The sequence below is a fragment of the Falco biarmicus genome, chromosome 5, assembly GCF_023638135.1.
Source record: "Falco biarmicus isolate bFalBia1 chromosome 5, bFalBia1.pri, whole genome shotgun sequence".
Lineage (NCBI taxonomy): Eukaryota > Metazoa > Chordata > Aves > Falconiformes > Falconidae > Falco > Falco biarmicus.
In genome coordinates, this window is record NC_079292.1 from 35258044 (window position 1) to 35281039 (window position 22996).

Consider the following 22996-nt stretch of genomic DNA (forward strand, 5'->3'; position numbering starts at 1 on the left):
AAGGAATAGCAGCAGCATCTTCTGACTGGAGGGAATTTAGAAAACTTTGTGAAATACCAGAGCAAACCGAGGTTTCTGTTCCACCATTTAAGAAAGAGCAGTCCTACTGCCTGCAGATAATTCTTTCCAGATAAATGGCCTGCAGGGAACCCAAACACCTCACAGGCGGTTGCTAATTGCTAGGCAGTGTTTGCTCTTTAAATCTCAGGTTAATTTGTGTGCAGCATCCTGCAGCAAACACAGAGAAGTATAAAACGTAGCTGGTTCATCTGCTGTGCTTGTGGCAGAGGGACCACAGAGCATTGTTGCTGTACTGGAGGAACCCAGAGCTAAAAAGCAATAATGCCACATAAATAAGCCACTAATAAGAAATACTTGATGTATGTTTCTCTGCCTGTCTCTGCACGGCATGAGACTGACGGGTCTGAGCTGATGGAGATCTTGGTTTCTCTCTTTTCATTCTTATTATTGATGTCAATGAGAGCAGGGACATGAAGAAATAAAGTGACAGGATCTCCCCCTTCCCACCCATTCCTGTAGGCCTTCCACTTTAGGCATGTAGCTGTGACCCTTGTTTGCATGTGGTCATGACTACAGACATCCTGAGACACTCAGCATGAGATCCAGAACACTGAAGAACTAGAGCTCAGTGCCTTCTCAAACCTTTGGCAACAGCCTGAGAACCTCATCTGAATTTGTCCTTTATTTTGTGCTCTGAAACACTGGGGGATGGTTTCTGCTGGGCAGGGCTCCCTTCAGACCAGAGTATCATCATGCCAACAGACAGACACCTTCACCAGAGGTCTGAAAAAGCATCTTTCCCATACAGCATGCACCAATTGGCCCAAAGCTGGCCAGAGAAGAGCGGGACACTAAAGGGAAATGCCTACAGTGGCAAAACAAAACCTCACTTTTCAGTAAGGTGCTGAGCTCCAAGCTAAGCCGTGCTTTGGTTCCCAAAGGTAAATATCTGACAGGTAGTTGTGCTGGGCCTCTCTATTTATATTAATCAGGAATGATTGAAGTTGCCAAGTCTGCTTCTCATCTCTTTTGTATATCTTTGGACTACACAAATGACATAACTTTCTTCTTTTCAAAGCAGCCTGTTGAAATGTGCCCCGCCAAACTGAAGGGAGGTGCTACCTAACAGTGCACTCTGCACGCAGCAGCAGTTCTGAGAATGATGCTAAATTAAGTTTGATAAAGAGGAGACAACGTTCATGCATTGCCTAGATATTTACCTAGAATTTTATTCTGCCACTTCAAAAGAGAGAATATTAATATTGCAAATACTGCTCTCTCTAAGGAACCTACCACTATATGTTTTATAGAGACAAAGAAGAGTTAGCTCACCCACATAGTTAAAAAAATACTGACAGAAAATATGTACCCTTCTATTTTGAAGTGAACAGATTTTTCCCTCAGTTTGTATGTTTTTTTAGTGCTTCACAAGCTGTTTAGTCATCGTAGCTCTAAAAGTATACCTAAGCAAGCACGTACCTTGTCAGCAAAACTTTCCTCAAAGCTCAATCCTATCTCCAGAGGAAAATAGATGGTGTACACATTTCAGCTTAGACTATCTTCAAGTATCTCTGGCAGCAAGCCTCTCTTCTGCTGTACATAAATTGTTGTATGATCAGCAAAAGTCAGCATTTCAAGGCAGCCGTTACATTTGGCAAGAACATTTAACAGTACAGGATGCAGCAACTATAAGGAAAAAACCTTGCCTGAGTGCTGCACAATTCCTCAGTGTCAACCTGCATAAACGGCAGACCCTAGGCAGTATGCAGCCTCAGAAAATTTCTGCCTTTCCTTCACCCACAGATGTGATGTGAGAACCAGCTCACCTAGCTCTGGACACCTACCACCTAGGTGCCTACACCCAAGCAGATCACCCTAAGCTCCCTTACAGCAGAGAAATGAACATCTCTGAGCATCCAAGCTGTATTAGGCATTTATTTCTGGGCAAGTTGAAAGGCCCTTATTTCTCTCCACTGACTATAAAAACTTTCACAGCATCTTGCCCACACCAAGCTCACATGAATCCTAGCCGTGACATCTCCTGTAGAAGATCCCATGTTTCTGACTCTCCTGCTCACTCAGGCAGCAGCTGCTGCAGGTCCCATGTCTCAGCACCGCAGGGAACATAGCACCTGCCAGGAAAAGCCCAAATCATCACTCAGCTGGTTAGCAGACCCAAGCACTGACAGCTTGTGGGCCAAATCAGCCCCAAAGAAGGTCCCTGCCAGGTCTGATGTCACCACACAAGATGCCCTAGATTTTAATCTCTGCATACTGTAGACAGTGCTTGTTTCCCCACTATAAGAAACAACCAGGTTTTGCTACAAAGCATTGGGGGTTTCCCTCTGCAAAGAGTTAACGGAAGACAAGAGACTGTCATCCTGGGCACACTGACTAGGTCTGCAGTCTCTCCAAGGAGGGGGAACAATCATAACCAGCCTAGGGCAAACCTGGAGGCCCCAAGGCACTCAGCGAACCACACACAGGAGAGTCAGGCATCTCTCTACCTGCCACCCTGCTCCAGCTCCCTGGTTCCTTTAAGGTCCTAGCACACACTGGCATCTGTTTTCCTCTTGTGTGTCTTAATAAACTTAAATATCTGATGCCAACACTCCCACACTGAGCCCTGAATTGCACCTGCAAGCCCCAAGCTATTCCCACCGAGGTCTCCCTCATCTGTTTAACTTGCAAGTGCTGGTGGGGCCAAGCAACCACCTCCTTTAGTCCCTGATGTGACAGATACTTGAGTGCTTAACTTAGCAGCCAAGAACACTCTCCCCAGCTCTACTAAAATCACTCCTCTGATCAAATTAAGGAAGTGTCATATGCCTCCAGAATTGGAGTCTAAACCCCATAAAACCTTGGCTGATCTGGAGATTTTAAATATTCTCTTTCTGCCTCCCTGTCTACATGGACCTATCATCCTAATTATTGCTGTTGTCCCAAGTTGTCCCAGCGACCCTGCATACTGTGTAACAGTAAGGTGCTGCCACCACATCACCTTTTACTTCCCAGCACATCATTGTCAGAAAGAGAGAGGCAAAAAGAATCCCTCCCCTTCCCAGTTACTGATGGATGGAAACCACACATCATCCTTACACACATGTAAGTCACATCAACATTGGCAGTAAAAGTAAGAATTGAAACAGAAGAGGAGATACTTTAAGTTACAGCTTTCTACTCTGCAAGCATGTATAAAAACTGACAGTTCTGTGAGCATTTATTACATGTATCTGATTTATTAATCCTCTGTGAACACAACTCCTGAGCTGGTTTATACTATTTACTGATCTCCCCTTTTCTTCCAGCCCCTCATGAGCACAGTAGAATTTCTCTTTCATGGAGGGAAGGAACATTAATATCCAAGACAGAAATTTTCTGTCTGAGAGTTAAAAGCCAGGATGCTTTACCATAAAATGTCATGTTTTGAGGGAAACTTTCCTCAGAGTTTTGTATTTTTGCTTCAAGTGGTAAAAACACTTCTCTGCTTTCTATGTAGCTTTTAATCAATAGAATTTTCTCGCAAAGTTCACCACTAAACACAGTGTGGTAAACCCCATGACTATATGGGGGTTTGTTCATATATATGTGTATACATATATATATATGTATACATGTACATGTATTTTCAAACACAACCAATGGACAGCTGTTAAACAGATGCATAAACACTTCTGCCTATGCAAACTTAGATTACTCACCTCAAGTGCTGGTTAAAATAGCATGTAAATGGTTGTGAACCCACTTTCTCTTTCCAGTATTTCTGCTTGTACGTGACGTTCTCAGAGTTCTCCTGATCATCTCTTGCGCAGGGAGGGATGTACGAACACTGCCAACACACATTGCAAAACAGAGTTACTTCTACGCTCAAGAAGGCAGGGCATCACTTCCTCTGTATTTTCCTCATATAACCAATGTGACAGAAAGGGGAAAAGAATAGTAAGTACAAGTTCAGAGAAACAAAAACCAAAAGTTTGCTGAACTTTACTTCAATTGTTAATTACTCCCTGCAGGTACTGGAAAAGAATAAGCCAGCGTTCAGAAACAAAATAAGGGCTTTACCATGTTTGGTTCCATTATCAAATCAACCTGCCACGTAAGACCTTGGGGTTTTGCATGATGAATGTAAAACTGGTTGTTTCATTTTGACATATTCCTAGCTAGCTGCATGGATTGGATTTGAATTACTTCCTATTTTGAATGAGGCACATAATCACAGGTTTTGTTTAGGCCTGATGCTAACAAATAACCAAAACGTTCCTGCAAGCTTTCCCAGATGATGGTATAACCATTGGCAGAAGACAAGTATCTTTCCACTGTTACAACACCAACACGGGGAAACAAGCACAGAAAGTTCCAAGCCCCACTTCAGCAGAAAGGTTCAGCATCTGGTTCTGCTACACAGAAGTCAACAAGAGTTGAGTGTGCAGCTGAGCTATCTGCAGATCTCACCCTCAGACATCTGCTTCAAAGCCCAAAGACATCAAGGGAAACTTCTCCCCTAGCTTGGTGCAAGGGACTGGGCTTTCAGAGACTCTGCTCTGGGTCACACACAATGCGCATACTTCGTTTCCAAGTCTTGACTTTGACACATCACCCCTCCCTCCTAGCCACAGGGAGTTAAACAAAAAAAAAACCAAACCAACAAATAGTCCACTGGATCCAATGTTGGCAGTATCAGGATCTCAGCGTCCAAGCCCAACCCCTCCTATTGTTACCAGGCATCCATATGGGAGATCATTACAGGAGATGTTGAACCAAACTGAGTAACACAGCTTAACCGATCCTTGGATAACATAAAGGTTTTTCACCCTTGACACATGGACAGCAAGGCTTCAGGTGCATGCACAGATATTTAATTTCTTTAAAACTGGGAGCTGCAAGCAGAAAAAAATGACTGTGAAGTTGGTTAAAAGACTCCTACTTAGGTAAGATGAGGAAACAGGAGGTGCAGGGCATGGGAAACCCCTAAAAGGATTCCCACATATGATCACAACATGAGTTGTGAGTACACTCACTGCCTACATCTGACTGTAATCTACACCCTGCTCTTCCCCAAGCCCCCAGCTTTTAGGTAAGCTTTTGCAACACAGATATACAAGAGGATAGAAGTAAACAGGCTTTACTCAGAGTCCCCGAAACCATCCACTGTTCAGCCAGAACACAAAATGCAGAACTGGTTGGCACAACTAAGTACCAACATATATTCCTCTTCTGCCTAAATTTCCCCAGCAATCTTGAAAACTCCTTTTCCTGTGGTACCGGCTCCAATACAGTTTCCCTCTCTTCTCTGAACTGTTTCTTCCTCATGACTGAACCTACTTCTGTCCTCTGCTATGAAAGTGTGACCACCCCACCACTCCTCTGCTGGCCAAACTTTCTCCGGATCCTTCAGAGACCTTCCACCTCCCCCAAGTATTATGTGAATCCTTCACAAAGTTCACAACTTGGAGAACCATTGTTTATCCCCATCCTGAGTTTCAGGCTTAGAAACAACTGCAGAGATCTCTTTCTCCAAGAGATGTCCAAGATGTCCATCTAAACTGACAAGTAGCAAGCCACGACAGTCTCCAAGGACAGTTCTGTCACAGAGGACTTCACAATTTCTGAAATCAACCCCCACACTTTTAGCTCAATATGAAGCTATTAACAGTGGAGGTTTTCAGGGCAGGGATTTTGCTTGGTTTGGAAGATGTAAAGGGCCCCACAGACAGCCTCCCTGATCAACACATCTGTCTTTCCCCATGCCAAGACAAAACAGTGTATGGGAATACAGCCAGTGCCTAAGAGAGGGACACCTGGAAGCTGGGGACAGCAGAGAATATGTTCTCCGTAACTCAAATTTCACAGCCCTCTTTGCACAAGTAATCCCAGCAACAGCTGACAGAAAACATGTGGGATTCATTTCCATCTCTTCCTCTTTATCTTCATCTGGAAAACATACCGGAGACACCCAGAGGCTTGCCATAAATCCCTGGGAACTCATTGCTTAAGCCTGTCAAGGATTAACAGTCTTGAAGAGAGGAGTGGTCCCTGCCCAAGACAAAATCATCATCATATGAATCCCAAGGGCCGCCCTGAAACATCTTCTCAATGTGATGAAGGCCTTGAGCCACAGTGAACACCCAAGGTCCAACTCCAATGTGAATTTATAATCTGCTGCACAAACACCACAGGTTGTTTGCCCCCCAAGAATGCCAGCACAGTTCCCACCAACCTGACATTCATTTTGGCCCCTTCTGATCCACAAAGGTGGTGGATCTTGCTTTTCTCAGCCTCCCAGCCACACTTCTTGGTGACTGTGTGATCAAATGTATCGCCCTCCAAAGCAGTCAGCAGACAGATAAAAGGGAATCATAACCCAGCAGCTTTTGCTGCTGTGAGTTGGTGGATGAACCTGAAACTACCTCCGGCTTTGGCAACAGGCGGTTTCTGAAAGGTTAATTCCGGAGTCCTCCCCCACAAGGCACGGCATGAAATCCTACCATCAAAACATAAACAAATGCTAAGTGTTTGAAAGGAAGCTAGGACGCCTTGAGCTCAATTGTAGCTCACGCAACAACATCCGTTTTCAGTGGAAATGTCCCACTCCGTATCTATTTGATGTTTTTTCCTTAAACAAGTTACAATAAAGTTGGAGAATAACACTTAAGATTAGACATTCAGAATAAATCTAATGAAGCAGAGGCCTTTTCAGTGGATCCATTGGCACGTGATGCCATAACCACACCTCCTACACTATTTCATAGCAACGATAAAATTATTATGCAATTCAAATACAGTCTCAATTACACAGCTCAAAATCAGTATCAGGCTAATAATATACCCCCTTCAATCAAAGCCAGTGTTTAAATAGATGATTCAGGATTTAATTCAGTAAAAATGTCAGCAAGCACCTAATATACCTTTACACCAAGGTTTTATAAGATTTGTACCTGTGCTTGCTGCTGGATTCTCCCACTCCAGTGTCTCTGCAGATGCCCGGGAAGATTCCCAGTCCTTCTGAACACTTTATCAGAGCAGACATTCTTCCATATCATGGAGAAGGGACACAGTCATGAACTCTTAACCATGCTTTATCTTCCAGATTGCAATTCATGCTTTTCAAAGACTAATCCTTGCCTAATTCAGTCACAATTTTATGAAAAAGAAGCCAGACTAGGTAGGCTCTGAGGCAGGCTGTCTCAAGCCTGGAAGACACTGTCTACAAGATAAGATGAAGAAAGTCCCAAACACAAACAGACATTTGGGCCCAAAGTAGAAGTCAGCCTGCCAAAAGACAGACTGATGGTACTAAGAAGCAAGTCTCTAGCCTCAGTCTCCAAGCAGCTTGGAAAGAATATCCTCCTGGCTGCTGGTGAACTTTGGGACACAGCACATGCCATTTGCTTAGCACAGCAGAGAGCTCCCACGTTGTGTGCCACGCAGGCTGGGAAGCTTGTGATGAACTGAAGGAGTGGAAAGGACGCTCTAGATAAGTGTCATTGCAAAAGTACAATGCACCACTAAGCCAACAATTTCTGACTCCCCATCTCCAAGCATATTGCATTTGCATGGCCAGGTTTTGGTAGCAGGGTAGGGGGGTTCAGGGGTGGCTTCTGTAAGAAGCTGCTAGAAGCTTCCCCTATGTCAGACAGAATCCATGCCAGCCAGTTCCCAGACGGACCTGCTGCTGGCCAAGGCTGAGCTCATCACCAATGGCGGTAGTGCCTCTGCAATAATGTATTTAAGAGAGGGAAAAAACTGCTGTGCAACAGCAGCCAGAAGAGAGAGTGACACTATGTGAGAGCAGCAACTCTCCCCACGTCGGACACCCAGGTCAGTGCAGAAGGGGCAGGAGGGGCTCCAGGCGCTGGAGCAGAGATTCCCGCAGCCCACGGTGAAGCCCGTGGTGGGGCAGGCTGTGCCCCTCAGCCATGGAGCTCCACGGTGCAGCAGACACCAACCTGCAGCCCACGGAGGACCCCACGCCGCAGCAGGTGGATGCCCAGAGGGGGCTGTGACCCGTGGGAAGCCCAGGCTGGAGCCGGCTCCTGGCAGGACCTGTGGCCCCATGGGCAGAGGAGCCCCGGCTGGGGCAGGTTTGCTGGCCGGGCTGGTGACCCCGCGGGGGACCCAGGCTGGAGCAGCCTGTGCCTGAAGGGCTGCGCCCCGTGGGAGGGAGCCCAGGCTGGGGCAGGGGCAGAGTGTGAGGAGCCTCCCCCTGCGGAGGAAGGAGCAGCAGAGACAGCGTGGGATGGACCGACCGCAGCCCCCACTGCCCGTCCTCTGCACCGCTGCGGGGAGGGGAGCGGGGAGAGAGATGGGGACTGAAGTTAAAAGCAGGAAGAAGAGAGAGGTGGGGGGAAAGTGTTTTAAGATTTGGTTTTATTTCTCATTACCTTTCTCTGATTTGGTTGGCAATAAATTAATTTCCCCAAGCCGAGTCTGTTTTGCCCATGATAGTAACTGGTGAGCGATCTCTCCCTGCCCTTATCCCAACCCACGAGCCTTTCATTATATTTTCTCTCCTCTATCCAGCTGAGGAGGGGAATGACAGAGCGACTTTGGTGGGCACCTGATGTCCCACCCACCACACCAAGCACTGTATGAGCTTCTCCTAACTTTGTGTGTGAGCATCTCCACACATTACTGGGTTATCTTCATGACCTGGAGGGGAGGAAGCGCTGCCATGACCATTCCTCTGTGGCAGAGGATGAGCAGGAGGACTCACTCCACTAGTAATAAAAAATACCCGCCTCCCAGGTGACTGTACCAAGGGAGTTGGGCCTGAGCGTGGCATCTGGTTTTCACCCGCATCCATCAGCACAGACACCCACCAGGAGTGACCAAAGCCACAAGCCCGCACGGAGGCTCGCGGCAGTGAGGGCTGCCCCAGGTGAGATGGGAGGGCAGTGGGGTTTATCCGCAGTACCTGGGGCTGCTTCCAGAGGAATCGCTAGACAGCATCTGTGGAGTTTGCCCTTCACTGGCACCAGCCCAAACACAGATCTGATGCTTCATCAGATGCACCAGACCCTCCCAAAATCATTGCAGGGTCGGGCGTATTTTGTTATGCAGCCTCCTCTGTCACGGGTCATATTTAAGAGAGTCCAAACCCCAAACCCAATTCCATTTACAGGTGGACCTGTAAGAAGAGATAACTGTACATCATCTTGTCAGGCCAAGCAGCTACAGAAAGAAGCACGACAGGAGCACACACGGATGCAGAGCACAGACAAGGAGCAGCGGCTGGCTGCTCTGCTCCCCTGCCTGCCACAGGGATGGGGAGAACCAGGTCCTGCTGCACAGCTGCTAACGTCAGGCTCACCAGTCACTCCCCTGAAAGTTTCTTCAACAAAACGGTAAGCAAATTCTCCCGGCCCTATGCTTAACTTCAAGCATAGAAAAGGAAAAGCCTAAAAAGCCAGAAAGCAAATCTTTTTAGCAGCTGACATACTCCCCTGCAGTTTTGCCCAACCAAACCTACAGCCGGGTCCCAGCACTGACTACACCACCAACGTACTTGATGGCCAGAATGATAGTGACAAATTGACTTTGGATTTAATCCCCCTTAAGCCTTATCTCAGAGATTATCATTGCTATCAAAGCAGCTGAAGAAAGGCTACTGTCACTGCTGGAATTTCTTCCTCTGAGACAACAATTAAAGAAAAAAAAAATCCACAAATCACTCAGACTGAACACAAATGTAATCATGCCCAGTGCTTTATATATACATTTCTGGATTAACTCTGACCCAGCTATATAATCTTTTAAGAGCTAAAATGAATCCTGGGCTGTATCATGATGTGATTATCTTAGGAAGCAAGAGAGAAAAAAAGAATAAAATTTCTTTTTCCTGCAGCTAGACCTGGCTAGAACAGATGGATTCGTAGCTGCTTATGTGTTCACGTACCAACCCACTCTGTTGCAGAAAGCAGATTTTTAGTCTCATACACCTGGGGATTTTTGGGGTGGAGTGAAGCTGCCAACTGATTCAGTATTGTTGCATGTTTTAAGAAGCCTGAACTATGCCTTTTCTGCACTATCGATTTACCCCGAAAAATTGCTACCCTACAAAGAGAAGCAGCTAAACAGAATGTAAAATGTCAAGACTGTTCAAAACAAAATTGGTCTTTTTTTTTTTTTTTTTCTTCTAGTTAGTTGGAACTGATTAGCATGTTGCATGCCTAATTGCATGAACACAAGCGAGCACGCTGCAAGAAGGCGATGGAAATGGGAAGGGTTAAACAGCTCCCTGAGTGTTCATTCATAAATACATACCGGATCCCAAGCATTACATTCAGCAGATTCCCACTCTATCGCTACAACTAATCTACTTCAGTACAAAATCCCGGAAGCTTTTAAAGACAGTGAGACTTTAGGACAAAAATGAAAAGGAAAGTATAACTGCTCAGCTTCACAGACATTAAACTAGGGACAAAAGGGAAAACCAAAGTGACAGTTACGCATACTTCATTCCCTTATAAGAGAATGTTTTCCTAATGCAACCTAAACAACTTTTCTTCTTATTTTATATTGTTTTTATATAAGCTTCTTAAGTTAAGGAAAATAATTGGAGTGCGTTTTTTTTCTATGTTGTTTTCCACTTAGTTAAATTCAATTACTACCAGAGAATGCCGTTACATCAAAAAATACATCCTTTCTGCTTGGTCTCATCTGGTAAATCAGATTTAATCCTCAGCAATCAATAGCCCAGAGTAAACCGCACACACCTAGACATGCAAGGTGCAAGTTAAAGAAAACGGACTATATTTGTAAGAGTATGCAAGTACCATGCACTGCCAACACACAGCCTTGTGTTTCGTTATTAATTGTTAAATAAAAATAGGCTTCTGAGTGACATTTACAGGCATTGCTTCTGAAATTACAGGCATTGAAGAAACTGCAATCCAGCCCCTGGGCAGGTGCAATTCTCCTCTTCCCACCAGACTTCCAGAAAGGCAGAAGATGGGATCAAGTAAAAACAAAACAAAACACCCCAACTACTCAGAGAGACATTGCGGTCACAGCCCAGTTTGAAAGCTTCTGCTGAAACCGAGGATGCTGCAAGAGCTGCTGAGCCCAGGCACGCTGGTGGCACAGCTCACCACCCACCTCCCACCCCTGCTGGAGGCGGCCACAACAGGGCCATGGGGCTGTGCTCGGGGACAGCCACAACGCACCCTCTGTGACAACACGGCATCCTTGCCCCATGTCAACAGGGTGGCTTTTCTCCTGCATTTCACCAACTTTCCCCTGCCTGCCTGAAGATGGAGAGAAGTTTAGGGCAGCCCTGGTGCTCAGAGAGCTGGGGTGCTCATGGTGCACATCTCTGTAACCATGGCACCCTCCACGGGGAGTCTGGCAGCAGCACCCCCAGGGAAAGGAAAAGATTGCAAAGGTCCTTCACAGGCCAACATTTCATCTGCTTCACTGTCAGGCGCCATCCAGCACCACAGCTTCATCACTCATCAGTTCTGAGTAGTGCCAACAATTTAATCCAGATCCTGTCAGACTTACCATCCTGCTTCTTGCTCTGTTGATTTTTGCCCTGACCACCCTTCCGAGCCCACAAGCCTCCAAGGGGAAAAAACCAACCCCCTAAACCTGAGCTTGCAACTTCATCCACCTTCCAAGGGACAGAGCGCCCTGCCAGTGTAACTACACGGAGATGTGAGGCTGCACATCCCAAACTGGAGACACAAGTCTGCTCCCCAGCCCCTGCACACAGACACCTGCATCATGCTTAGCACGACCCTTGGCGCTGCGCTACATCCATGTTTTGGTCGAAGAGGCAAAATCTGCTTCTCCAATACACTCCCAATTTCAGGCTGTTTCAGGGGGAAGGGGAGCGTTCTGCCACATTTTTTATTTTCTGGGAATTACTGAACGAAATCTGCTCCACTCAAGCAGCATGCTGGCAGGGTGATCTTCACTCAGCACGAAAAGAAAAAGGAGAAGGCAAAATAACTGCCTTTAAAGAAAGAAAAAGCACAAGTCACACGTTGCCTTCAGACTATCCTAGTTTGCCAGGAGACACAACTTGAAAGATGCTTCCCTTCAGTTTTGTGTGGAGAAGTTTAAGAATCAAAACAGCACCGAGGAAATTTCTGTTTCAGCCCAGCCCGCTGCCCAGCCCCCCATTGAAATTTCTCCTCGCACTTCAGGGGGCTGCTCTGGGAAGCCCCTCACCCTCCGGGACACGCAGCACAACAGCATCGGTCACCGCTGGGGCAGACAGACCTCCTTGCCCGTAGCAGGAGCTTCTCCCTGGCTTCTCACGGGTGTCCCGGGGCTGCTGGTGGGGCGGAACGGGGGCCAGCGGCAGAGGTACCCCGCTGCTCCCCGCTGCTCCGTGCTCGGGCTGCCCGGGGCTCCGCTCCCACGGGAGGGTTGGCCAGGGGCTTGGGCTGAGCGGGAAACATCTGTATATAGGGGGTGTGTATATATGTATATAAGGTGTTATATATATATATAGTAGTGCTATACTATACTGTATGCCGTGTGTGTAGACATACACACACTATATATATATACACCATCTATATGCTACACATACCATGTGTAGCACGCTTACATACACGCTCCCTGCTGAGTAAGAGCACACGGGTGTTTCGGAAGGGTGCTCCGCGGCTTCACCCCCCACCCCCCTCCAAGCAAAGCCCGCAGCCGAGCAGAGGGCGGCGCAGGGGACCCGGAGCCCACCGGCGGGTCCCAGGGGCAGGTGGCAGGGCACCCAGCGGGGCGGCGGCGGCGGGCGGGCTTGGCCCCGGGACCCCCCGCCGCGCCCCGGGGGTCTCACCTTGGGGTTGGAGCGGAGCTGCCGCTCGTCCTCGTGCAGCAGCGCGGGCGCGGCGGAGCGGGAGGTGCGGACCAGGACCTGCAGGCAGGGGTACCGGGCCGTGCCGCGGCAGGCGGCCCCGCAGGAGAAGGTGCAGGCGAACCGCTCGCCCAGCTGCCGCACCGCCAGCACCGTGCAGTTGGCGGAGCCGCCGCCGCCCCGCTCCTGCAGCGCCGGGCGCAGCCAGCAGCAGCCCAGGCCCAGCAGGGAGAGCAGCCCGGCGGCGATGAGCAGGAAGCCCAGCCGCATGCTCTTGTCCTCCGCCTCCGTGTACTCGTACGCCGCCCGGCTCCGCGCCATGGCCCGGCCGCCGCTGGCACCCGCCGCCGGGCAGCCGCTGCCATCGGCTGAAGCTGCGGAGCTCCCGCCCCCGCCCGGCTCCGCCCGGGGAGGCTGTGCACGCCGCCCCCCCGGCAACAAAAATGTAGATAAGTAAATAAAACGCGAATGTAAAGCCGGCTGACCTAATTCAGGCCCCTCCGGGGGTGGAAGGGACAGCTTGCGACGGGATTATCGGCCCCGGCAGATCTGCAGCGGGGAGGGCTGCTCCGGATTAATAGCGGGCACTGGGCGAGGGGCAATAGCTGGAGGGGGGCAGGCGGGTGGGGGCCCCTCTGAGCCAACATCGCCCCCAGGATGGGATAACAACCGTGCAGGTAAATCCAGAAGAATAAAATCACAGCTCGAGCCAGAATGTGAAAACAGTTTGTGCTTCCCAATCCTCACCGCCCGCTTGCTCAAGTCCCGGAAAGTCCGTGTGAAGCCACGATCAGTGTCCCCGCGTAGCAAAACCCGCGAGGACGCTGCGTATACACGAGAAGTCAGACCTGCAATTAATGAAATTAAATATCTGGAAGTAAGGAAGCAGCTGCTATTTTCACCTTACTGAGAAGGGAGATAACGGGAGCTGGCCGAACGTTATCCTGCCTCAGCGTGACTTCTTGGGGGTGCAGGGCAAGTGCTCCGCTCGGGCCAACCCCAAAGCCAGCATCCGCGCAGCGGGGACGGACCCAGCCTCCTTCGGCATTATTTGAAGATAATAGGTAAGCAAGATGATAGCTGTCAAAAGGTTTTTACAAAGGAATTGTTTTCAACGGGAAGGTCTTTTGAAAAGAAGTGCCCTCGGGGAAGCAGGTCTGCAGAAAAGCAGTTGATCCAAGAAAATACACATAATTTTCAAATAAAGTTTGGTACTTCTCATCCAGCATTTCCCACCGTGGCAATACAACAGAACAAGCTCTTCAGTGCCAAAGTATCATAAGCAGTAGGTATATTTTTATTCTGTAGTCTTTATTATAGGCAATTAGGTAGAACAAAATGTGACAGTTTTGGAGCCGGTAGCCGAATTTGATGATACAGCAGACGAGAGGGCACAGAAACAATAGAAAAATGAATACGGGAAATAGCACTTTCCTCTGGACACCTTTTTCAATCACTTTCCCACTGCACAGTGCAACGTCAAACTTTTAAAAATAAAGTTGATCCATACATTCCCCAAATGGACTATTGAGCAAGGTTTGGCAGGAAGGCTATTAAGAATCCATGCTGTGACATGAATATAAATGGATGCAAATATTGTCCTTGGTTGCACCAAAGCACTACCACGCTGCCCTCAGGCCAGCTGCTCTGTAGTAGCCTTCCCTAATACCAAAGGGTTTCAGAAAAAGTATGCCAGCTCTAAGCCTGGGATTATTTTTATTTTTACTTAAACCTGCAATAGTTTTTTGTACTAGAAACTGAACTCATCTTGGTTAGTCCTTGGCTCTGTTCATCTGTTCCCCTCAGTCAGGCTTTGCTGCCAGCATTTGTGGTGATGGCAGCCCCTGATGGTGAGGCTTGCTGCAAAGTGCTCTCGTATTATGAAAAAATAAATTTTTAATTAGGTAGATTTGTTGCCTGCCACCTGAAGGGAAGCTCCAGCCCTGCTTTCCCAGGTTAGATGTACTGTGACTTCTTGTCTTTTCTTACCTTCTGAACAGCTGGCGCTCGGTACTCGGTTCAGTTCTTTGCTGCTCCTGTACGTAAAGTGCCATCAGCTGAAAACTAAGGCAACAGCTCACTGGGTGACACAGTAACCTTGAAAGTCAGTCCTGCGTGCACCCAGCTCCTGTATCATCCGCAGCCAGAGGAGATGCTGAGACTGTTTTAACTGGAAACGGTGTTTAACGTTCAAGCAGGTAATCTCAATTGGGGGTTTGAAGTTCTGCACAAATAACTCGCTCAGGACTCAGTCTATTTGGATCATTTGGAAGTAAAACCCGATCATCAGCGCCCTGTTTGTAAGAGTAAAGCTGGGCACCAGAGGCCTGTTGTCAAGATTTTAGCTCTGCTGTCACCTGCTGAGGGCAGGAGTTGGGACACCGGCTCCATGACCACAGGCTGCGTCAGGGGCAGCCAGTGCCGAGAAAGCTGCCGTACCAAGTTACACGTCCATATGCAGTTTCCAGCAGCAGCAGAACAGGTTGCTGCCTGCCTCTCTGGGCCCTTCCTTGCCCCGCGACCCAAGGGCAGGCTGGGCTCCACGGCCCATGGCCAGGGCGCCTCCACCTCGGTCACATACCTGGAGGCTGGACAGCCGTGGCGGGGCTGTGTCACCACCCGCAGTGGCCAGCCAGCGGGAACGGGCTCAGGGCCCTGCTCCCTTGCAGAAGCCCGGCGGCAGCCCTCCCTCCCGATGCCGATGGTGGAGCTGCCTTGCACTGCATGTTTGACAGTGCCCGTGCTGAACTGCCTTTTTTGACTAGCAAACACGTATCTACACAACAACAAAATGCCTTTTTGAAACCAATACTGCGACGCCCACCAGAAAGTAAATTGGCCTTCAATGGGAGGGAGATCAGAGCCAGCTGGCAGAAACACACCTAGGGGCAAGGGAACAACCAAAACAGCCCTTTTGTCCAAAAGAAGAGCTGTAAAGTTGAAGTTTCCACAGAACTGCCTCGAGGGCTGCATCAGAACAGGGCCAGGATGCCTGCCCCCCCTTCGCTCCTTATCAGGACCGTTTTACAGGTGAGGCAGGATGGTGCAATTGTAAAAACTGGCTACTTCACTGGGTTGTTTGTTAAAGCAGATGAAGTTCAAATAAGTGGTTTTGCAGAAAATTATTTTGGCAGCTTCAGCAGGAAAATTCTGATGTATACCCATGTTCAATATCGGTATGTTAATACTGACAAAGGAATATGAAATGTAAATTATAAACTGGTCTAGGAAAATGATATGCAAGCACAGCTAGCACTGCTAATTCTAAAGCAGGTCAAACCATTAACACTCAGAACTACTGTTCAGAGTGCTCTAACGTTACTTTCAAAAAAACAAACTCTAACTCCAACAGGAATGTGGTTTTAAGAGGTAAACTTACTGAAGCCATTCAAACCACAATTTCAAAATAAGTCATCCAGCTGCATTTCCTCAGGTCTTTTAAACATACTAGCAGCTTTCAGGTGTGTGAAAATGAGAGCATGCATGCTTATCAGAGGAAACAAAACCAGTTACACCATTTTAATTCTCATACCATGTGAAAATAAAAGCATCAGCTGTCAATCCAGACTAACTGCTTAGCGCAATCTACATTCTTCACCAGAATTCAACTTCTACTAGCATAATTTTTAGGCAGCGGTAAACTTTGAGGAACACGATGAAAGGATATAGTATTTGAAAACTAAGCATGGTCAGAAATTTTGCTTTAATAGAAAAAATTGTTGTATTTAGGATCTTCAATCAAAAGCACCGTCTAGACATGCCATGCTTGGGATGACAACTGTACATTTAGAAGTTCTTCTTGAGTGTGACAGATAGCAATCATATTCTTTTTTGTTTCAGTCAACATCCAGCCGTGGAAGTACTTTCAATCAGAAGTTACAGGGCGTTAATCCCCCACCCTCCAATAAATTAAAATATGTTCCTTTTAGGTGACAAATATCTTTAAAACAACGTTATTTAGAAACTGCTCACCCTTCCTTCAATAGCCACGGCCACATATGAGCCACGCAGGATTGAGCTGACTGCCCCACAGACCACTATGCCTTCCAGTGCTGCTTAGGTCACGCCAACAGAAAGAGCCCCTCAGCACTCTGCAAGCAACTTCCTATCTGACTACAGTACACAAGTTCTTATTTTGGGTGCATTCTTGATATTATTTTTTTCCCCCATGGAAACTGCAAAATGGAAACAGAAAAGTACAAATAATACCGGCTAAGGGATATAGAAGACTTCAGACAGCTCACACAGCAAAGTGATATGACCATACATCTTTGTACCGTATAGATGCCACGTCTCTGAAAGCGCAGTGTGGTCAGTCAGGAATCCTGACACACACGCAGCCAACGCTTCAACGGAGGTCACAGTCACGTGCAAAATAGTTTTTTACCCATGTGAGGATCTGCAGGCTTCCCTGGATTACTTATGTAATTAGATTAATCAAGCCCATGAAGGTTCTCACATGCTTAAGTATTTGTGGCACCAGGTAGCAAGGCAGAGATTTGAGCCCCGGGTGCTTTTTTGTTTTCAAACACCCAGGTGGAGGATCCTTACCTCCTTCCTCCATGACTTTTCCCACAAGGAGGGTGGTTTCAGTAGCAACTGTTAAAAGAACAACTGCAAGTGTTTTCTGCAACACTAGGGATAATCAAGTGAGCAAAACTGATTTTAACCCCGAAAATTCAGGGTAGCAGATTTCCAGAGAAAGAAAGAGTTACTCAGTAGAGATTTATAAACGCTATGCAATAAGGAGCGATGTATATGAGAGTGTTAAACAGGCCAGAAATAGGAATACTACTTGTTTCCGGGAATACCAGGTGTACTACTCAGAACTTACCTTGCACATTGTTGTACAATGCTACAATTACAGGGAAAAAATCCATCTCAAATAAATGTATTCTTAAAATAGCATTCTATTCTCTCCCCTTATTCATAGTGTTAGTGGAATGTAAAAACATATCAAATCAGCCTCGGGCCTTAATTGTCAGTGTTAAAAATCCAGGTCAATTCAGTTGCCAATCTGCCCTGTGTGTAAATGAGGACTGAGGTTTTCTTCCTTTCAGAAAAAAAGGCAGTATGGGTTTCTTTTCAGTTGTTTTTTTAATTAATGTGATATAAACTAAGAAGAATTTACACTTTTACACCTTGCTTTCTGTTTAAACCTGTTTCTCTTGCTTCAACCCAAAGTGCAATATGAAATTAAGTCACAGATTTTCAAGTCTCTACATATGCTTGTTTAATTGACAAACAAAAGCCAGACCATTCTTCTTGGAAGGAACAAAGCACCAGGTTCCTCGCTCACAGATGAGAAGTTTGCTAAAATCATGCACCTTGCTTTTTTGAAGTATCACGCAGTTGAATACAACTGTATCATCAAAGTAACTTTTTAGAGAACTTAGGTTCCCAGTTTCAGCTTGATAGGTACTTAGCATCGTAAGATACCATTTTTAATGTAACTTATCTTGCTCCCTTTACCATATCTGTTGTTCATTTCCATGAGATTGGCTACGCAGATGAAAAATGACATTAAAAAAACCTCCAAGCCCATATAATAAGAAATAATCATATTTGATTTGAAGATACTTCAGGTATCCTTAAAAAAAATATGCAAAGATCACAGCAGACCTCTGACAGTAAAAAAATGTAACATTGTGTAGTAAGCAAGATGCTTTTGGAAAATTACCCTTTTTAAAGTTTATAAATTTAATGTTTGAATAGTTAAATGTATGTTTGTATCTGCTCTAAGAAAAAAGCTACCATTTTTTTCAGCTGTGTTAGCCATCATCTGGATTATAACCATCCACTTTCAAGCTGGTAAGCAGTTCGCGCTTTAATAAAAAGAATAATTATATTCCATAGGCTTGTAGTTTTATGTCTATCGTCTTAAAATAGATATAAAAAAGTGCAGAATTTAAAATTGCTATACACCTGATACAGAGCCACAGCAACGCCATTAATGGTCCAATTTCCAAGAATAATTCTATACATGCCAACAAGCTGCTCTTGCACTACATAGAAAACCAGGTGAAAACCTAAACCCATACCCCCACAATTCACTGATGCCTTTTGTTGTCTTTTCTTGTCTTGGTAATTTAAGCTATTTTGAAACTGTTTGCATCACCAGAGGCAACTCAATGAGAAGTGGCAGACACATCAAGAAAAAGGAAACTATCCCAACAGTTTGTTTTTCTTCCTCCGCTTTAGAGAACAGTTACAATTTTCAGAACCAGTGCATGTTCGTGTTTGTTTGCATCTGGAAGTTCAAGTAGCAGTGATCATCAAATGAAATGTATTTCTGTTTTAAGTGGGAAAATACCAACCTAGAACTAAGCTACGATCAGTTCTAAACCCAATGTTCCTTCTGTGATGAATTCTTGAAGCATCTTTCTATCATTTTAAATGTTACCCACCCACCTTTCTAAAAATTATTTGCCATTTGCTATTATAGAGAGGGGACCTGAAACCAAGGTTAACCGAACTTTTTGGCTGTGGAAACATTACTGTGGAAAAGAATATAAAAACTCTCAAATTTACTTGTCAGCAGCAAAAAGACTCTTCAAGTGTCTTAACCACTGTACAGCTCAATAGTTTTAATACTTCAACTTTGTTTTTCTTCCATTTTTCATTGTTGAAAAAATAATTTCACAATCTCAAATCAAAGTCAACACTGCAGTGAGGAGAGCTTTTCTACTTTATTACAAAGAGAAGAAGCCTTTATGTGGTCAGAAAATACAAGATTGATCTTTTTTTTTTTTTCTCTTCCTATGAAACGCTGCTGTTCAAACAGCCAGAGTGAATTGTCTCAGTTCACTTCTTTAAGTCCCATCACATTCACTTGGGTATGGATGTCCTTGGCTGCTGAAAATCTGGCCCTTTAGTGCACAGGGCGACAAAGTAGTCCCCTGACCAGCAGTTCCAGAATGTCCCGTTTTCATATATTGCATCCATGCACACCTCCTAAAAATGAGGTACAGCAGGGCAAACATTTTCCAAAATAGATGTCATATATATAATATATACACATTCGTACATACATACCTTTATTCATGTGATGTCCAAAAATTTAAAAAAAATGTACACATTTATTACAAAATCGTAACAAAGACTGGACAGTGTTTTGCTCATTCTGGAAAGATGAAGCTCAGTAATACACAACTCTGGAAACTAACCAGAGACTGTGGCAATATCTTTCTTCTAAACAGTCAGATATTCTTGCATTAAGCTTGGCGAAAACTGCCTTTCAAAAACAGAAGGGGAAGTAAAATGAAGGAAGCAAACCTTGCTCATCTTTCCAAATGAAATACGAGAAGGATCTTCACATAAAAATGCACAAACATTTTTTATTACCAATAGTGCTACAATGAACAATGCAAATTTTGTTGTCTAATTTTTTGTCTTTTTTCTTTTTTTTTTGTTTTTACATTTTGGAAAACTAAGTGGTAAACTTTTGTCAGTGTACTTGCTTGTCTTTACAGACCCAAGCTTGTCTGCTGGCAAAAAATAAAACAGAAACAAAAATTCAGACCCTGCTCAAACTAAAGAAAAACAATTACAAATTTAGTTGTTGGGCAGCACATAATTAGTAAGGCAGGACCTCAAATGGTGACCCTTCGCATGAGCCAATTGCCAGATCCTCAAGGAATTAAAACCAGGATGCCTGAGCCACATCAGTTCTGCAGTTATGTTGAGTATTGTGCTGAGACAGCCATACCCCAAAGAAAAGGGAAGTCTTTAGAAGGCTTGCTGAGCAGGGTTGTAGTTGAAGGTTGATGGCAGATGAGGCCTTTCTTCTAATTTGTCATATTCCAGATGAAACTCCTACAATAAAATAAAATAAAAAAAGACAAAAACAGATAAAACAACATATCATTTACCTGTCAAGCCCTGGTCTTCGTACCAGCCATACTCGAAAAGCACAAACACAGAAGGGATCAAGTTCTAACTTATCTTAAGGCAGGAACACATGATTTCTCCATCTTGGATTCGTGTATTTTAAGTAGAAAAAATATCAATATCCTAAGCCATTATACCTGCAACATTTAATAATGCTACACTACTCTCAGAACCCTAGTCGTGATCTCCATTTTATATACATACACACACAAAACACAAATACATAATCACAGCATGAGCTCAATTATGAATAAAAGCTTTGGTCTTTCAACACATCAGTCATACAGCGACCTATTTTGGATGACCTGAAGCTGGGGGATATTTTGTGGCATACTACCAGGCCCAACTGTACGTTAAACTAGCTAGGTTCCTCCTTGGGGAACACCATCTAAAATGCCAGAGACACAGTACTGAGACCTACTAAAGCCATTATTTAACAAAATATTCCACTACATTTCATACTCTGTTTTAAGCTTCAGACTCACCCAACCCTCCTGTATATCCTAAGCTCCTCGTTCCGGTATTACACTTTGCCAGCATCTTTCACGAGAAATTCTCTCAGTCTTTTGTAAATAACCACAAATAAAAACCCTTTGCCCATGTACTTGGGTGCCGCACAAGCTACTGGTTCATAAATAAGGAGCTTTATTGTCTCATCAGCACAATCACCTGACTTGCATTTGAGGGTGTCTGGTTTGTATAATTGTAAAACACTTCCGTGATCCAGTAGGAATTCTTATTCTGACTAGTAGCCACCCGCCCTTGATGTCTAAATGCATACCGATCATACCGGTGAAAAAAGCAGCTTCCTTCCCTGTGACCTTAATTTGTGCACACAACCCTCATTTAGTGCACTTCAACAGTTGGTGCTTGTTACTTCATTTGTGCAAAAATGTATAAGGACTTACTGAAATATTTTATTTTTCAGATCCTTTCAGCAGCTTAACTTGTGTCTCATCCCCATTTTACCTTCATTCAAGAAACAGAGTAAGCGGCAGTTTCAGAATTGTTCTTTAAGAGTATTTCTTGGAAAGTCAACAACAGCTACATGCACAGTAATTTTTTTGCCTAACTCAGCGGAGAACCCCAGCAGAACATCATCTGTATCTGCAGAGAAAACTTACCCTACTACTGTCACATACAGATGAAAACTAGAAGTAGTGAATAGATTATTTTAAAACACTCCCTGAAGTGATTAAACAGTATACTACTACAGTTTTTACAGGCAAACCGAATTAAAAACCAAGTCAATGCAAGACCAGAAAGAAAATCTATGAAATCCAACCCTCAGACTTTTCTTTAATGCAAAAGAAGGTCCATCTAGCATTGCGAGAACATTCAGCATGGTAAAGAAACGAAGTTGTGGAGAACGCTAAGCATTCAGTACGTCTGTATTCCCTAGAGAATACTGTCCCTAAACCTGGAAAATCCTAGCAAAGCCTATGTGAGGTTACTGCCACCTGCACCAAAGTGCTGCACATCTGCTTCATTTCTGGTTCTCTGCTCTCTACTCCAACCAAGGTGTTTTGTTTGGTTGTTTCTTTTTTATTTGGTTGGCTTGGTTTTGTGTTGTGGGGTTTTTTTCCCCTATTTTAGTGGTGTGTTGGTTAGTTTGGGCTTTTTTAGGTTGTATATACAAGTCAACTGTTTTTGGCATTCCTCATTAACACTGCATGGCCAGGTGGTGTATGCTCTCTTTTGTGCAGACACATGCACATGTGCTGATACTGAAGAGATGCCTGCTCCCTCCTCTTGTCAGAAGCAAGACCAAGGTGTACTAATCCACACAGGTATTTTGGTGTCAAAGGCTGGTTTAGTTCGGGTGGATCTTCAGTAATTCTGAAGTAATTTTATAATAGAAAAAAATACCAAACTTCTCTTCCATTCATGGCTGTCAAAGTTTCCGTTCTGCATGTAATTGTGGCAAGGATCTGCAGATTACTATCCATCTATGGCCAGCTTCAGTCAGTCTCCTGAACCTCTGCAAGCTTTGAAATGCCTTTGAAATTACCTACAGAAAACGGCAACTTAAACTGGTAAAACAGCATCAGTGGCCTGAGGAGGCCTTTCCAAACTTCAGGTGGTTACGTGCCTCTATCGGCAGTAGCAGCTGTGAGCAAGGTGTGTGCCTCAAAGATGCTCAGTAGCTTGAGCAGTCCTTCATGTGTCACAAATCGCAAGGCCCTCATTAAGAAGAAATGTGAATCCCTACCAAATTGTCTTTAGAAGCGAGTTTACACTTCAAACTGTCATCGATTTTTAAAATAAGCAGGCCTAAATCAG

General features: G+C 45.2%; 2 protein-coding genes across 11 annotated transcripts in view; both read right to left on the reverse strand.

Annotated features, from left to right (window-relative positions):
* The window catches only part of KCNMB4 (potassium calcium-activated channel subfamily M regulatory beta subunit 4), a 28484-nt gene extending 14776 nt beyond the window's left edge, over positions 1-13708 (reverse strand). The window contains exons 1-2 of one of the 2 annotated variants that reach the window (XR_008821963.1): positions 12806-13708; positions 3723-3850 (exon numbers count right to left, since the gene is read on the reverse strand). Coding sequence is in view for 1 of the 2 variants with exons in the window: in XM_056339458.1 (XP_056195433.1) it covers positions 3723-3850; positions 12806-13144 (467 nt within the window). In the remaining variant the exon portion in view is untranslated. The remainder of the gene's footprint in view (positions 1-3722; positions 3851-12805) is intronic. The other variant, XM_056339458.1, reaches the window with a different exon arrangement.
* A 5785-nt stretch (positions 13709-19493) lies between these two features.
* CNOT2 (CCR4-NOT transcription complex subunit 2) overlaps positions 19494-22996 on the reverse strand; it is a 91565-nt gene continuing 88062 nt past the window's right edge. For all 9 annotated transcript variants that reach the window (XM_056339450.1, XM_056339451.1, XM_056339454.1 and 6 more), the window contains one exon: positions 19494-20638. In XM_056339450.1, coding sequence (XP_056195425.1) covers positions 20552-20638 — 87 coding nt within the window. In that variant the 3' untranslated portion in view covers positions 19494-20551. The remainder of the gene's footprint in view (positions 20639-22996) is intronic.